This window comes from Poromitra crassiceps (assembly GCF_964638095.1).
Source record: "Poromitra crassiceps genome assembly, chromosome: 4".
NCBI lineage: Eukaryota > Metazoa > Chordata > Actinopteri > Beryciformes > Melamphaidae > Poromitra > Poromitra crassiceps.
Window position 1 is genome coordinate 62,595,795 of NC_139626.1, and position 17,324 is coordinate 62,613,118.

Consider the following 17,324-nt stretch of genomic DNA (forward strand, 5'->3'; position numbering starts at 1 on the left):
CCTCTCTCTAATGGTACTGTTACCTCTCTCTCTCTAATGGTACTGTTACCTCTCTCTCTCTAATGGTACTGTTACCTCTGTGGTTTGTTTATCTCTCTCTCTAATGGTACTGTTACCTCTCTCTCTAATGGTACTGTTACCTCTCTCTCTCTAATGGTACTGTTACCTCTCTCTCTCTAATGGTACTGTTACCTCTCTCTCTCTAATGGTACTGTTACCTCTGTGGTTTGTTTCAATATGAAGAGCACAATGTGCTGTCTGTGCTCTGTGGTGAGAGCCCAGATTAACCCTGTGTCTGCCTGTCTCACCGGCAGTCTCTTCACTGAGAAGGGCCCCGTCTTCCTCAGGTAGACCAGCCACTTCCTGTCTGACTGAACCGTCCGCTGTCTAACCTGAACCCTCACCACTGTTGTTGTTGTTGTTGTTGATGTTGTCGTCGTCGTCGTCGTTGTTTTGCACACCGCCCTGCTTGCCTGTGTCGCTGTTTCGACGCCTAACAGCGGGAAACGTGTCACTGCTTCTCACAACGTGTCATTTCATTTTGAGGCCTGTCATTTGTTATGTCGACGCAGCCTTCCTTTTCCTCATTGGATGTGCTGTTTAGGGCTGTCAAAGAATATTCTATATTCAAATATATCCACCTTATTTTTGAATGCCCCACTGTAAAAAATAATTGCGGGTACAAGGTCCGGTTTAACGTGACTTATTGTTGCAGCTTGCCATTTCCTTTGTTATACTCGGCTGCAGACCCGAATTATAAACCGGAAACTGGAGTACGTTATAAAAGTTATAAATATAGTCACGTTATAAACAACTAACCGACGCTGGGGGTCCGTTTGGAAACAGTGTTACTCGAAATGGTTAAAAGTTAAATCAATTTGGTCATTCAGTGGCGTTTTACTGCCATGTAAAGTAACTATTACGCTAGCCTCTAGAATTAGCCACAGTAGCCGACTACCCACAATGCATTACGTTATCCCATCACCCGAACGACACGGCTGTAGAGCAGAATGGCTCTGCTGTAAAATCCTCATAGACGTTTTTTTTGTCAAGTTAAAACGGAAGTGGAAGAAGCACCCATCAGGCATCATGGCAGCTAGAAATAAGGTGGATATGTGAATATTAAAATTAAAAGATTATTCAAATGTGAAAATTAATATTAGAATGTATTATTTTTATTTTTATTTTATTTATTTATTTTACGTTTAACCAGGTAAAACAAATGGCCAAGAGGGCAACATAAAAACATATATTGTTTGCCTGGTTATTTAAAAACATTACAGAAGTGTAGGCTACTACTGTACTAATGCTGACTGAATAAATATGAAAAATATATATATATGTTGAAAAATATATATGTTCAAATAAATATACCAAGTATAGTTATATAAGCTCCCTGGTCGTATTGGTTTGCCTGGCCACAAACACAAAAAATAAATCAATAAATATTCAAATATATTCCAACAAATATGTTTTGTTTAGAGGGAATATTCAAATCAAATATGATTTTGGACCAATTTTGACAGCCCTATGTTGCACATTGAGTTATGTGTGTGTGTGTGTGTGTGTGTGTGTGTGTCTCTTCTGATGAGGAACGTGGATCTTGATGCATGTTTGTATCTTCTCAGGTTGGAGTTTGAGAGACAGCAGCGAGAGGAGCTGGAGAAACTGGAACACAAAAGGTCAGTTCCCCTGAACTCTGCGGTGTTGCCTGCTTTAGTTCAGCTGGTTTGTCTTGGTGAGAGCAATGACCTTTGAACTCTGGTGATAGACACAGTAACAATGTAGCCTATTTCAGTCTTTTATGTCTTGTAGTAGTTAGTAGTAGTTGTTGTTGATGATAGTTGCCATCAGGGGCGGACTGGGATCATAATTCAGGCCGGGCATTAGATACCAAGCAGGCCAGGCCGCTACTGGCCGCCGAGCGTGCCGGCGTCCGAAGGGCGGTGGCGAAAAATTTGGGCCGTTTGAAGCCCAATTTGGGCCGTTTGAAGCCAGATTTAATTTGGGCCGTTTGAAGCCAGATTTGGGCCGTTTGAAGCCCAATTTGGGCCGAGTCCAATTTTACACTGAGATGCACCCACTTTAACCCTGAATAAAGTAATACAACCACTAGTAAACCAGTAGGCGGCGCCTGGCCTGCTGTTCAGTGAGTGGCCTGACTGCGGGCACCAAAAAAATAATAATAATAATAATCAGGCCATGCCAGGCCACCGGGCATTTGCCCGACGTGCCCGATTATGCAGTCCGCGCCTGGTTGCCATAACAACCACCCCTGTCGGAAAGACATGCACACACTGGGTAGTAGGAAGTGTTGTCTGGTCCGGAGCTAGCCTGAGATGCTAATAAAAGCTCCATGTTAGAGAAAAACAACTCCATCATGCTGATATAAAGTTACAGGGACTAGAATTTAATTGATTTCAATTTGGTTTCTAAAGCGGGAGTGCGGGACATTTGCCTCCCTTTTCTGTACATATTACATATGTATATACATATACGTAATACATATATGTAATACATATATTACATGTAATATATTACTTTTAGCAGTGACTCAGTAATATAACTTATTACCAAGAGGATTTCAGTAATATTATACCAGTTACTTTGTCAAGGAACACAAGTTACAATTTTTTTTTTTTTTTATCAAAGCACATAATTTTCAATAAGGATACAATCAAATTGTGTTTTTCTGCAAATAACCACTATAGATGAGGAAAAGGATAACATTTAGAATTTTGGATGGTTTACACTGACTTCAAGATGGTTGAAATTGTTTTTCGGGATGGTTCCGGGGCAGCGATGTCATTCTGCTGCTGCTGTTATTTTGGTGAAAGTAATGCAAAAGGAGTGTAATAAGTAATGAGTTACTCTACACAGACAGTAATATTGTAAAGTAACTTTAAATCAAATGAAAGTAACTAATAATATGTAGTATATTACATTTTGAAAGTAACTTGCCCAACACTGATGTTGACACACGCTTACGTCATATGCTCCGCAGTAGCCTACTCTGTTACTACTCTCGCCGCTGTAAAACAGCTTCACACCCGTTTCACTTCACAATTTGATCCATTCGGTCCGATAACATTTGGAAAGTCTAGAATAGCTTCTGATTAGCAGAGGGCTAATCGGAAGTCAGCCGGCCGAAGTCTCTGGTGGGCCTGCTCTGTCCATAGAGCATGCCCAGTATGCACGCTCTGTCCATAGAGCATGCCCAGTATGCACGCTCTGTCCATAGAGCATGCCCAGTATGCACGCTCTGTCCATAGAGCATGCCCAGTATGCACGCTCTGTCCATAGAGCATGCCCAGTATGCCTGCTCTGTCCATAGAGCATGCCCAGTATGCCTGCTCTGTCCATAGAGCATGCCCAGTATGCACGCTCTGTCCATAGAGCATGTCCAGTATGCATGCTCTGTCCATAGAGCATGCCCAGTATGCACGCTCTGTCCATAGAGCATGTCCAGTATGCATGCTCTGTCCATAGAGCATGCCCAGTATGCATGCTCTGTCCATAGAGCATGCCCAGTATGCATGATCTGTCCATAGAGCATGCCCAGTATGCATGATCTGTCCATAGAGCATGCCCAGTATGCACGCTCTGTCCATAGAGCATGCCCAGTATGCATGATCTGTCCATAGAGCATGCCTAGTATGCACGCTCTGTCCATAGAGCATGCCCAGTATGCACGCTCTGTCCATAGAGCATGTCCAGTATGCATGATCTGTCCATAGAGCATGTCCAGTATGCATGCTCTGTCCATAGAGCATGCCCAGTATGCACGCTCTGTTCATAGAGCATGCCCAGTATGCACGCTCTGTCCATAGAGCATGCCCAGTATGCACGCTCTGTCCATAGAGCATGCCCAGTATGCACGCTCTGTCCATAGAGCATGCCCAGTATGCACGCTCTGTCCATAGAGCATGCCCAGTATGCACGCTCTGTTCATAGAGCATGCCCAGTATGCATGCTCTGTCCATAGAGCATGCCCAGTATGCACGCTCTGTCCATAGAGCATGTCCAGTATGCACGATCTGTCCATAGAGCATGCCCAGTAGGGGTGGGAATCACCAGATGCCCACGATACGATACTGAAACGATACTTGAGTCACGATACGATATTATTGCGATACTGCTATATTTTCGATATTGCGATATATCGATATTGCGATATATTGAATATTGCGATATTTCGATATATTGCGATTTCTTACATTTTCAACTGCAAATGATGTCCCCAAAGGAAAACTTTGTCATCATCTGATTTATATAAGAACAATTTTTCAGTCTGTACATCTGACTTCAACCATTTTATTGCAGCAACATTGTCAAGTAGACATACCAACAACTTTCATAAAGTCATGTCATAGTTGCATGCACCTGACAAACTGAACTGTTTGTTACAGTCTACTTACAGTCCACCTTAACTGGATGTGTGTGTGGACTACTGTACTTATGTAGTTTTTGCAACTTCACTTCACTTACACAAAACATCTTGTGCAGCCCATTCAGTAACTGGGGAATTTGTAAATTACTGTTATGACAAAACTGTTACTGTTAAAACAAAATGAAAATATGCTACCGTTTGTTTACTGCTGGCCTTGGAACTAAAGTTTATAGTAGCCCGGTGGCCTGGCATGGCCTGCAAAAAAAAAAAAAAAAAAAAAATTTTTTTTTTTTTTTTTTTTTTGCAATATCGATACTTGGCGTCCAAATATCGATACAATATCGTCAGGCAAAATATCGCGATACTGTGGTGTATCGATTTTTTCCCCCACCCCTAATGCCCAGTATGCACGCTCTGTCCATAGAGCATGTCCAGTATGCACGCTCTGTCCATAGAGCATGCCCAGTATGCATGCTCTGTCCATAGAGCATGCCCAGTATGCATGCTCTGTCCATAGAGCATGCCCAGTGTGCATGATCTGTCCATAGAGCATGCCCAGTATGCACGCTCTGTCCATAGAGCATGTCCAGTATGCATGATCTGTCCATAGAGCATGCCCAGTATGCACGCTCTGTCCATAGAGCATGCCCAGTATGCCTGCTCTGTCCATAGAGCATGCCCAGTATGCACGCTCTGTCCATAGAGCATGCCCAGTATGCCTGCTCTGTCCATAGAGCATGCCCAGTATGCCTGCTCTGTCCATAGAGCATGCCCAGTATGCACGCTCTGTCCATAGAGCATGCCCAGTATGCATGCTCTGTCCATAGAGCATGCCCAGTATGCCTGCTCTGTCCATAGAGCATGCCCAGTATGCCTGCTCTGTCCATAGAGCATGCCCAGTATGCACGCTCTGTCCATAGAGCATGCCCAGTATGCCTGCTCTGTCCATAGAGCATGCCCAGTATGCACGCTCTGTCCATAGAGCATGCCCAGTATGCCTGCTCTGTCCATAGAGCATGCCCAGTATGCATGCTCTGTCCATAGAGCATGCCCAGTATGCACGCTCTGTCCATAGAGCATGCCCAGTATGCATGCTCTGTCCATAGAGCATGCCCAGTATGCATGCTCTGTCCATAGAGCATGCCCAGTATGCATGCTCTGTCCATAGAGCATGCCCAGTATGCATGCTCTGTCCATAGAGCATGTCCAGTATGCACGCTCTGTCCATAGAGCATGTCCAGTATGCATGCTCTGTCCATAGAGCATGCCCAGTATGCACGCTCTGTTCATAGAGCATGCCCAGTATGCACGCTCTGTCCATAGAGCATGCCCAGTATGCACGCTCTGTCCATAGAGCATGTCCAGTATGCATGCTCTGTCCATAGAGCATGCCCAGTATGCATGTTCTGTCCATAGAGCATGCCCAGTATGCACGCTCTGTCCATAGACATGTCCAGTATGCATGCTCTGTCCATAGACATGTCCAGTATGCATGCTCTGTCCATAGAGCATGCCCAGTATGCACGCTCTGTCCATAGACATCTCCAGTATGCACGCTCTGTCCATAGAGCATGCCCAGTATGCACGCTCTGTTCATAGAGCATGCCCAGTATGCACGCTCTGTCCATAGAGCATGCCCAGTATGCATGCTCTGTCCATAGAGCATGCCCAGTATGCACGCTCTGTCCATAGAGCATGCCCAGTATGCACGCTCTGTCCATAGAGCATGCCCAGTATGCACGCTCTGTCCATAGAGCATGCCCAGTATGCACGCTCTGTCCATAGAGCATGTCCAGTATGCATGCTCTGTCCATAGAGCATGCCCAGTATGCATGCTCTGTCCATAGAGCATGCCCAGTATGCATGCTCTGTCCATAGAGCATGCCCAGTATGCATGCTCTAACGTGTGTGTGTGTGTGTGTGTGTGTGTGTGTGTGTGTGTGTGTGTGTGTGTGTGTTGTTGTTGCTATAGGAGGCTGATCAAGGAGATGGAGTTGAAGCAGCAGAGTGAGAAGGCGGAGCTGCAGCTTCTGCAGCAGGAGGTGGAGAGTCAGAGGAAGGAGTCAGAGGAGGTGCAGCAGAGGATCCTCCGGCAGGAGGAGAGCCTGCGGCGCCGCAGCCAGGACATCGAGAGCCGTCTGAGGGACCTGCTGGCCGAGAAGGAGCGTTTCAAGGAGGAGAGACGCTCTGAGCGCCAGGAAGAGAGACGCTCTGAGGAAGAGAGACGCTCTGAGGAGGAGAGACGCTCTGAGGAGGCGAGACGCTCTGAGGAGGAGAGACGCTCCGAGGAGGAGAGACGCTCCGAGGAGGAGAGACGCTCCGAGGAGGAGAGACGCTCTGAGGAGGAGAGACGCTCTGAGGGGGAGCGACGCTCTGAGGAGGAGAGACGCTCTGAGGGCCAGGAGGAGAGACGCTCCGAGGAGGAGAGACGCTCCGAGGAGGAGAGACGCTCCGAGGAGGAGAGACGCTCCGAGGAGGAGAGACGCTCCGAGGGGGAGAGACGCTCCGAGGGGGAGAGACGCTCCGAGGGGGAGAGACGCTCCGAGGGGGAGAGACGCTCCGAGGGGGAGAGACGCTCCGAGGGGGAGAGACGCTCCGAGGAGGAGAGATGCCCGGAGGCGGAGCCGCACTGCCTGCAGAGGAGGAGACCGCAGCCGGAGCAGGAAGAGGGAGGGCGGGACGAGACGGAGGCGGAGCAGACGGAGATCTACCGCGAGCTGGAGAGGCTGAAGAAGGAGCGCGAGGAGCAGACGGTGCGTCTGGAGGCGGAGCGGCGGCGTCTGGAGGAGCAGGAGCGGGATCAGCTGGGCCAGGTGGGCCGGCTGGAGGAGCAGCTGAGGGAGCGCCACGAGGCGGCCCTGCTGACCCGAGAGGACGCCCGGCGCCTGGGAGAGGAGCGTCGCGCGCTGGCCGACATCAGAGAAGCTCTCCTCCGGGCCAAGGAGGCCGGGGAGCGGCTGGACGGGGAGGAGCCCAGCGAGGAGGCGCGAGCCGCCCAGACCGCCTACACCGACTTCAAGGCGGCTCAGGTGTTGGAGCTGGACCGGCTGGAGGAGGGGCTGCAGCAGCAGAGGGAGCTGCTGGAGCAGCAGGTGGCCGCCGAGCGAGCCACCCTGCACCTCCTCTCCCACGGCCACAGAGACGCCACTGCTGCCTGCCAGGAGGAGCAACCCACCCTGCACCTCCTCTCCCAGGGAAACCAAGACTCCACAGCCACCTGTCGGGAGGAGCAACCCATCCTGCACCTCCTCTCCCACGGCCACAGAGACACCACGGCTGCCTGCCAGGAGGAGCAGCTTGTCAAACAGGCCCAACACAGGCTGCAGGTCAAGTCAACTTTATTTATAATAAAGCATATTTCATATGACAGCCTTCAAAATAACAAGCACAAGCACTTTATGGCACCACACTCCCACAGCCCCCTAGCCACTCCCCCTACAGCCCCTTTTGCCTCCCCCCCCCGCCTCCCATCACCCCCCACTCCCTGACAAACTAGCAGGATGCTTTTATTGTGAAATACGTATCCACTTTATTTTTGAATGCCCCGCTGTAAAATAATTATGGGTGCAAGGTCCGGGTCTAGAACGTGACTGATTGTTGCCGCTGGTGCATTAATTTCCTCAAAACTCCGACGGTGGAAAAAAGTTGCTTTCACCTCCCCTATTTCTGTTGCTCTTTGAACAACTCTGGATATTTATCGGCGAGATTCCACATCCGGCCAAGCTGGATGTGATTTGCTCCGTTCGCGGTTCGCCTGCCTGCAGCTTTGAAACATCGTTTACAGACGGGCTATACTAGGCTGGTTTGAGTTGACTGCCACCTCGCCTGGAAAGCAGACGAGCGTAGTCAGGCGAGTGCAGTCAGGCACACTCACTGCTGCTTTTCTTCTTCTACAGTTTTGTTTAACAGCGGTTTGTAAACAAATTAAAACATGCATTAGCGCCACCAACACTCACTGCTCAAATGACCCAGCCCTTCAGATGACAAATTTTATTATTAATGTAGGCATTACATTAATAGGTGGTTTTGATGTAAAATATAGAGTGACAGCTTGTAATACATATAGAATTGAAGTTTCTACACTTCACTGTGGGTTTGTGATGCACCTGTGTTGAACCAATGGGCGCTCAGCTTGATGCGTTTCTCGTCATCCTCTGTCGTCCGCAGTCTCACGAGAGTCACCGTGGCTCACGCAGTCGGGCAGGCGGAGCAAGACGGACAACTATTCTAACCATCATGCAACGGGCCAAGCAAGGCGCTGGTCGAATCTGAGCAGAAGTTGCTCATCTCAAACGAGCCTATTGTGTCCGTGTCAACATGGTGTCAACAACGTAACAGTGGGAGGGGGCTGGGAGGATTACACCAGAAGAAGCATATTTCACTTGAGGCATCATGGCAGCTAGAAATAAGGTGGATAGCAAGTGAAACATGTTTCGCTTGCTACCTTGATTAGTGGCAAATCGAGACAAGAGCATTTTGGGCTATTTGGATATTTTTTCCAGTGAACCACTTATAAACACTGCAGAAAGGTACTCAAAGTAGAGAGTACAAGCAGAAACCGTAAAATAAGACTGATATCTGAACGTACACACAAGTAACTGTGGGGAAAATGACATAATGGGGCTTTGAAAACAATAAGAAGTATTTTAAAATCAATGTTTTGTTTGACTAGGTTAAGGAGCGTCAGCTGTCCCACCTGGCTGACAGCCTCCTGCCCGCCCTGGCCGAGGAGAAGCAGCGAGCCATGGAGCTGCTGGAGCGTAGCGGCCCAAGCAGCAACGCACCGGGGCTGGACAACACCCTGTACCAGGTCAGGGTATCCACGGCCTCTTAACACTTTGAGTGCCACGGCCCTTGGGCAAAAGGTTGCTTGCTGTGCCACATAGGCCGCAATGCATTTTAAAACAGTCATATAATTTCTTTAAATGTAAACACTGAACACGCACAAATAACGATGAGACTCTCTTCTATCACCTGCAAAAAAAAGTTTATTGATCCCATTTTCCGTTCTTTAGTTATGAGCCGGAGAAGATAGCTTGATTGAACGAAAAACAGACCTTTTTTTCTACGAGCTGAGATAATGAGCCTTTTGTGAAATTAAACATTTCAAGCACATCACTGACTCTGAAGCTAATTTTCTGATGTAGTCACACCTCAAAAATAATTTCCTTCAATAAAACAGTGAAGGCCAGGGAATTTTGTTTGGAAGAATAATATTTTTAGCTGCAACCAGCAGCGCTGGCCCCTGCGTGCGCTGCTGGTTGCAGCTTCTTGCTTCTGCTGGTGGGCATCGGATATTCTGGCTTGCGTTTGCCAACCCTGTCCTGCTGTCTGGGTCTGTCTGGGTCAGTGTTGTGTGCTGCTCTGCGTGCCCCACCTCCCCCCCTCCTCCTCCCCCCCCCCCCCCCCCCCCGTTGTGGGAGGAGTGTCTCTCTGCTCTGCTCGGCTCTGCTGTTTGCTCTGCGTGTGCTCAGCACTTGAAAAGTCCGCTAGATCCAGCTTTTTTACAGCCGCGTGTACCAGCTCCCATGCTTCCAGTTGAGAATAATAACAAATCCACGGCTGATCATGCGAATGGGCTGTTGCAGCGCACACGGAGGTGCTCAATTGTGATAGCAGATTGGCTGCTGCAGGGGCACAGCTAAACGTTATGCTTCAATGAAGCAGCTGCATACGGACGGATGCGATGCGATTTCCTTTTCCCCAACGACTTCTTCTGTGTGTTTTACTCCACGTTCTCTCATCTGGAGAGCGCTGTCGCCACCTAAGGGTTCTGTAAAATAGGTTAGACACATTCAATAGCTCTCATATTGTAAGAGGCGATGTAAGAAGCTGAGATGGACACCCCCCCGTCAAAAAAACAATTTCGAGTTATTGACGCCATTTGGCGTCGCTGGCACTCTACGGTAAATTTCTAATGACGCCATATGGCGTCGCTGGCACTCAATGTGTTAAAAAGTCTTAAAAGTTGATAAATCAATTCAGGAGAAATTAAGGTAAACGTATTCAAAAGCCATAGTTGCCATTTGATGCGGTATTAAATTTTGTAGCTATGTTTCTGATTGTGTTAAATGGGCATATGATTTTGTCTCATATCAGCAAATATCATTATCGTTAACCAAAGAATCTATATATCATTGTATCGTGATTAAACTTGTGATTCACACCCCTATCGCTGATGTGGTGAAAGTGGTGGTGACGTCTTAAAATATATTGAGAAGGTCTAAAAAAGGTATTGAATTTAACTTGAGGATTCCTGCATACTGAAAAGGTCTTAAATTTAACTTGGGGATTCCTGCATGTACCCTGTATACTGAAAAGGTCTTAAACATTTTCTGAAAAGGTCTTGAAATTAACTTGGGGGTTCCTGCTTATACCCTGTATACTGAAAAGGTCTTAAAGCCCCATTCAGCAAGTTTTCCAAGTTTTGCTATTGGAGAAACTGCGCCCTCTGGGTGCAATAGTATCGATAACGATATCGCCGTTCAAAGTCAACAAAACACAGCGCCAGAAAGCTCTATGTACATGTTGTGACATTGGGTACTCACCACGTGATGAAATAATAATCCATAGTTCCGTGAAACATCATTTTCGTATCAAATCCGAATCGAGTTACTTCCTTGTTTTCCTGAAGACAGCGCTTCCGCTGTACAGCGCATGCGCGCATCCTTTTCTTTTTCTTTTTTTATTGCCACGGGACGTGGCAGACAACTTGCTTAGTCCCAGGGCTGGCCAATGGAGGGCGGTGTGGGATAAATAAAGTCGAGAGTCTCCCTATTACAAGTCAATCTACCATGTCCTATGACTAAAAAGCTCTTATATTACAGTAAAAAATGTCAAAAACTTACTGATTGGGGCTTTAAACATTTTCTGAAAAGGTCTTGAAATTAACTTGGGGATTCCTGCATGTACCCTGTATACTGAAAAGGTCTTTATTTTTTTTTATTTTTTTTATTTTACCTTTATTTATACAGGGGGAGTCTCACTGAGAGCAATGCTCTCTTTTTCAGTAGAGCCCTGTTCACATTCACACACACACCTGGAAGCTGACCAGTACAACCACATTCTGATCTGCTGGCCACTGATCAGCTCCACTGGAGCAGTTGGTGTTAAGGGCCTTGCTCAAGGGCACCTCGGTGGTGGTAATGAGGGAGGGGCAAGCGCTGCCTTTTCACTTTCCCCACCCAGATTTATCCTGCCGGTCCCGGGGATTGAACCGACGACCTTCCGGTCACAAGCTCGCTTCTCTAACCATTGGGCCACCACTGCCCCTTGATATATAGGAGATCCTGGAGTCCCAGGAGAAGCAGCAGCAGTCTTAAAAAAATTCTTAAAATGTCTTGAAATTAACTTGAGGATTCCTGCTTATACCCTGCAGGTGGAGAAAGAGTTGGAGGAGAGGGAGGAGAAGCTGAGCCTGCACAGCCTGGGTGCTCAGCAGCTGCAGCAGCTCCAGGAGACCTACGAGTTCACGGCCAACGTGGCGCGGCAGGAGCAGAAGGTGCGGAGGAAGGAGAAGGAGATCCTGGAGTCCCAGGAGAAGCAGCAGCGGGAGGCCATGGAGCAGGCGGTGTCCCGGCTGGAGAGGAGGCACTCGGCCCTGAGGCGCAGCGTCTCCCTGGAGTCCGAGTCCCGCGAGCAGAGATGCAAAAACTCCTCGAGGTCTGGAGCTGACCTGGACCAGGAAAGGTCAGATCACTTCTTTGCTCTACCAAAGATAAAAAAAAAAATATATGTTTTATTGCGTTTTTTCAAACATAACAACAACTAACACAACACAGAGCAAACAAACAAAAAATGACAGCAGACAGAAATGGAATTTCTCATATAAAATTATTAACACCAGCGATTGTTCGACCAACATGAATCTCGTCGACCACTGGGGAGACACTGGTCTAACGCGTCTGTAGCCCGGTTGCAGACACTGGTCTAATGCGTCTGTGGCTCAGGTGGGGAGACACTGGTCTAACACGTCTGTGGCTCAGGTGGGGAGACACTGGTCTAACACGTCTGTGGCTCGGGTGGGGAGACACTGGTCTAACATGTCTGTGGCCTGGGTGGGGAGACACTGGTCTAACACGTCTGTGACCTGGGTGGGGAGACACTGGTCTAATACGTCTGTGGCTCATGTGGGGAGACACTGGTCTAACACGTCTGTGGCCTGGGTGGGGAGACACTGGTCTAACATGTCTGTGGCCTGGGTGGGGAGACACTGGTCTAACACGTCTGTGACCTGGGTGGGGAGACACTGGTCTAACACGTCTGTGACCTTAGCTGGGGAGACACTGGTCTAACACGTCTGTGGCTCGGGTGGGGAGACACTGGTCTAACACGTCTGTGGCCTGGGTGGGGAGACACTGGTCTAACACGTCTGTGACCTTAGCTGGGGAGACACTGGTCTAACACGTCTGTGGCCTGGGTGGGGAGACACTGGTCTAACATGTCTGTGACCTGGGTGGGGAGACACTGGTCTAACACGTCTGTGACCTTAGCTGGGGAGACACTGGTCTAACACGTCTGTGACCTGGGTGGGGAGACACTGGTCTAACACGTCTGTGGCCTGGGTGGGGAGACACTGGTCTAACACGTCTGTGACCTTAGCTGGGGAGACACTGGTCTAACACGTCTGTGGCCTGGGTGGGGAGACACTGGTCTAACACGTCTGTGGCCTGGGTGGGGAGACACTGGTCTAACACGTCTGTGACCTTAGCTGGGGAGACACTGGTCTAACACGTCTGTGACCTGGGTGGGGAGACACTGGTCTAACACGTCTGTGACCTGGGTGGGGAGACACTGGTCTAATACGTCTGTGGCTCATGTGGGGAGACACTGGTCTAACACGTCTGTGACCTTAGCTGGGGAGACACTGGTCTAACACGTCTGTGACCTTAGCTGGGGAGACACTGGTCTAACACGTCTGTGACCTGGGTGGGGAGACACTGGTCTAACATGTCTGTGACCTGGGTGGGGAGACACTGGTCTAACATGTCTGTGACCTGGGTGGGGAGACACTGGTCTAACACGTCTGTGGCCTGGGTGGGGAGACACTGGTCTAACATGTCTGTGACCTGGGTGGGGAGACACTGGTCTAACACGTCTGTGACCTTAGCTGGGGAGACACTGGTCTAACACGTCTGTGACCTTAGCTGGGGAGACACTGGTCTAACACGTCTGTGACCTTAGCTGGGGAGACACTAGTCTAACACGTCTGTGGCCTGGGTGGGGAGACACTGGTCTAACACGTCTGTGGCCTGGGTGGGGAGACACTGGTCTAACATGTCTGTGACCTGGGTGGGGAGACACTGGTCTAACACGTCTGTGACCTGGGTGGGGAGACACTGGTCTAACACGTCTGTGGCTCGGGGGCGGGGCTTGTTGTGTGCCTGCAGAGTGGAGCGGGAGATCCAGAAGTTGAGGCAGAGGATCAGCGAGGGGGAGAGCCACTCCAGGACTCACTCTGTCAGCAACGACGACAAGACCAGTCGCACCAGCTCCCCCATCAGCCCCAGCCTGACCACAGTGCTGCCACTCTCTGACGACAGGTACAATCACTCAATTATATACCTGTGTGTATATATCAGGGCTTAAAATTCGGCACAGGATTGCGGGAATCCCGCATATTTTCCCGAATTCCTGCATATTTTCAATTTATAAAAGGGGAGTATTTGTGTGGACCGATCTGTGTTTGTGCGGAACGTTGCTGCATTCAAACGACTGGCCAAATTTCACTTCCTTGGCCAGTTGACAACAAACATTAGCACGCTAGCTCTGTCCACTCAGTCCTCTCTCTCTCTCTCGACATCAACGCTCCTTTGCTGGTTTCTCGTGGATACAGACAGCTGCTTGCAAATGTGATTGATCGCTGGCTAAAAAGGAAGATTACGTCGTCAGAAGGGGGACCCGCTCAGAAAAAACAAACGGTCGAACAACAAGGCACTTCTAGTGGTAACGTTAACGTAACAGAGTAACGTCAGTGTCCGTGATGTTTACGTTATTGACGATGAAGAAATCGATAGTGACAATGACATTAATAACGTTAATTCTCCCGATGTCGAGTGCCAGTGATGTCGACGTTGTTGATGATCCAGAGAACGAGAACGACGTTACACGCAGCACCCATAATGTAAAGACGAAAAAGATCAAACCTAAAGATACGTTTCAGCAAATGGTACATACTATTTCCATGGCTTGAGGCTTGAGCAAAAGGAGGGTGAAATGAGCTGCTCAATTTGTGAATTACATAGTGAATTCAGCTGCTTAATATTCTGTAACTATGTACTTTTATAATATGAGTTGAGTAGGCTAAAGGATTTGAACCCCTACTTCAACTTCTACCTGAGTCTATTTTTAGTTGAGTATTTGCACTTTTACTGGGAACTTGCATTAGTGTCTCGCCCCAAAGTCTATAGATCCCCCCCCCAAAGTCTTTAGATCCCCCCCAAATTTATAAATCCCCCCTATCTGAAGAACATAAGGGGGGAATTCCCCCCTAGTTTGCAAAGTGAATTTTAAGCCCTGTATATGTGTATATTAAAAAAATCTTACTTTTTATTACTTACCGGTATTTCATTTCATTCTGCAGCTGCTTCACATTATTATTTTTTGCTTTGTTTTACTCCCAGAAATGTCTTCTTCTATCTTAAAGCCTCCAGTCAGTTGTTCCTACTTACATAACCGTTGATGTTCTATGAAAATGTACATGTGCACATGTATACATATATATACATATATACATTACATATATATATGTAATATATACATGTAATGTATATATGTATATATATGTATACACGCGCTGTATCAACGCATGGCATTTGTGCCAAAGAGCTTAAATCGAGAACCCGAGCCTAATAGTTTGTTCCACTGCAACATAATGACTGCAGGCGCTGTTGTAAAAGAAGCAGAACAGCGTCACCTCTTGTCTTCAGTAAACTCTTTGTCTGTGATAAAAACGGAAGTGGGCATCCATAGTGTTTCAGGTCATATCTCCCTAACCCAACAACAACAACAACAACAACAAACATGATTTTAGAATCCAAAATATTGCTTATTATTAACTCATTGAGTGCCAGCCACTTTTGGAGAACGGACGCTCCCAGTGCCAGAGTTTCAGAGCGTTTTCAGTGATTTCTCGAGGCCCACAGAATATTGTGTGATATTACTATGTGAACACGCACAAAGAACGATGAGACTCTCTTCTATCATCTGCAAAAAAAGGTTTATTGATACCATTTTCCGTTCTTTAGTTATGAGCCGGAGAAGATAGGTTGTTTTGAGCAAAAAGACACGTTTCAATTTAGAATCTGAGATATTCAGCCTTTTGTGAAAGGAAGCATTTCAAGCACATCATTGACTCTGAAGCTAATATTTTCTGATATAATGACACCTCAAAAATAATTTCCTTCAATAAAAGAGTGATAACAAAGGAATTTTGTTTGGCCAAATAATATTTTTTAGCTGCAACCAGCAGCGCTGGCCCCTGCGTGCGCAGACCCTACACCTTCTTGCTGGTCTTGATTTACTGCTGGTGGGCATCAGATAGCCTATTCTAGCTTGTTTGCTCTCTATGCATCGAGCCTGCTGCTGCCTGGGTCTGTGTGTACTGTCAATGGTTGTATGCTGTAGTGCCCTGCGTGCCCCACCCCCCTCCTCCTCCTCCTCCGTGGTGGGAGGAGTGTCTCTGCTGCGGTTTGCTCTGAGTTTGCTCTGCACTGAAAAGTGCGCTGCATCCCCCCGCTTTTTTACAGCGTGTCGCCGGCTCCCAGCTGAGAATAATGTAACTTTTCAGAAAGACGCTGGTGTCGGCAACTAAATCATATGGATGGGCTATCGCAGCGGACACGGATGGGGCTCAATTGTGGCAGCAGATGACTGCTGTTCACAGGCACAGCTAACGTTATGCTTCATGCATATCGATGCGATTTCCGTTTCCCCATGACTTCTTCTCTCTTTTTTTCTCGCCTTTCTCTAATCTGGAGAGCACTGTCGCCACCTAATGGGTCCCTAAAATAGGTTTTACACATTCAACAGCCACCATACTTTCACAAGAGATGGATCTGGCTTTGATGCACGTCCTACCGTCAAAAAACGCAATTGACGAACATACTCGTCCTTGGCACTCTACGTTACTGAACCAATTGACGAACATACTCGTCCATGGCACTCAATGAGTTAACACACCAGCCAAACCAAACCAAGGCAAAACCCACCCAGCAACACATGAAATACCTTAAAAACGAAAGAATACACTGGAGGGGGACTTGAGTATGTTTACATTTGCTATATTATTTCTGTTGTGTTTTACCATACTTTTTTTCTTATTTATTATTTGATGCTGCAACAGCACAGTTCCCCCACGGGAATTTATTGGTTTAATTTCTTATTATAATGTAACACATTTCTTATTATAATATAACCCATTTCTTATTATAATGTAACACATTTCTTATTATAATTTAACACATTTCTTATTATAATACAACACAGCACTTCCAAAGTGCGATCTGGAGAGCCCTACGAGTGCTTGAAGGGATTCTAGGAAATAAGGCAATAAGAATAGAACTATTGTCAGATGGGGGTCTATTAAATGTATTAACTCATTGAGTGCCAGCCACTTTTGGAGAACGGACGCTCCCAGTGCCAGAGTTTCAGAGCGTTTTCAGTGATTTCTCGAGGCCCACAGAATATTGTGTGATATTACTATGTAAACACCGAACACGCAAAAAGAACAAGGAGACTCTATTGTATCATCAGCAAAAAAAAGTTTATTGATACCATTTTCCGTTCTTTAGTTATCAACCGGAGAAGATAGGTCAAAAACAGCAAAAACATGCATTTCTATCTAGAAGCTGAGATATTCAGCCTTTTGTGAAATCATCTGAAATGCAGCATTTCAAGCACATTCACTGACTCTAGCTAATATTTTCTGATGTAG

General features: G+C 47.3%; 1 protein-coding gene across 1 annotated transcript in view; it reads left to right on the plus strand.

Moving 5' to 3' along the window:
- The window catches only part of kif16ba (kinesin family member 16Ba), a 97,705-nt gene that overhangs the window by 58,341 nt on the left and 22,040 nt on the right, over positions 1-17,324 (plus strand). The window contains exons 18-24 of the mRNA XM_083636018.1: positions 315-347; positions 1,629-1,682; positions 6,363-6,645; positions 7,009-7,716; positions 9,063-9,200; positions 11,769-12,079; positions 13,780-13,932. Coding sequence (XP_083492144.1) covers positions 315-347; positions 1,629-1,682; positions 6,363-6,645; positions 7,009-7,716; positions 9,063-9,200; positions 11,769-12,079; positions 13,780-13,932 — 1,680 coding nt within the window. The remainder of the gene's footprint in view (positions 1-314; positions 348-1,628; positions 1,683-6,362; positions 6,646-7,008; positions 7,717-9,062; positions 9,201-11,768; positions 12,080-13,779; positions 13,933-17,324) is intronic.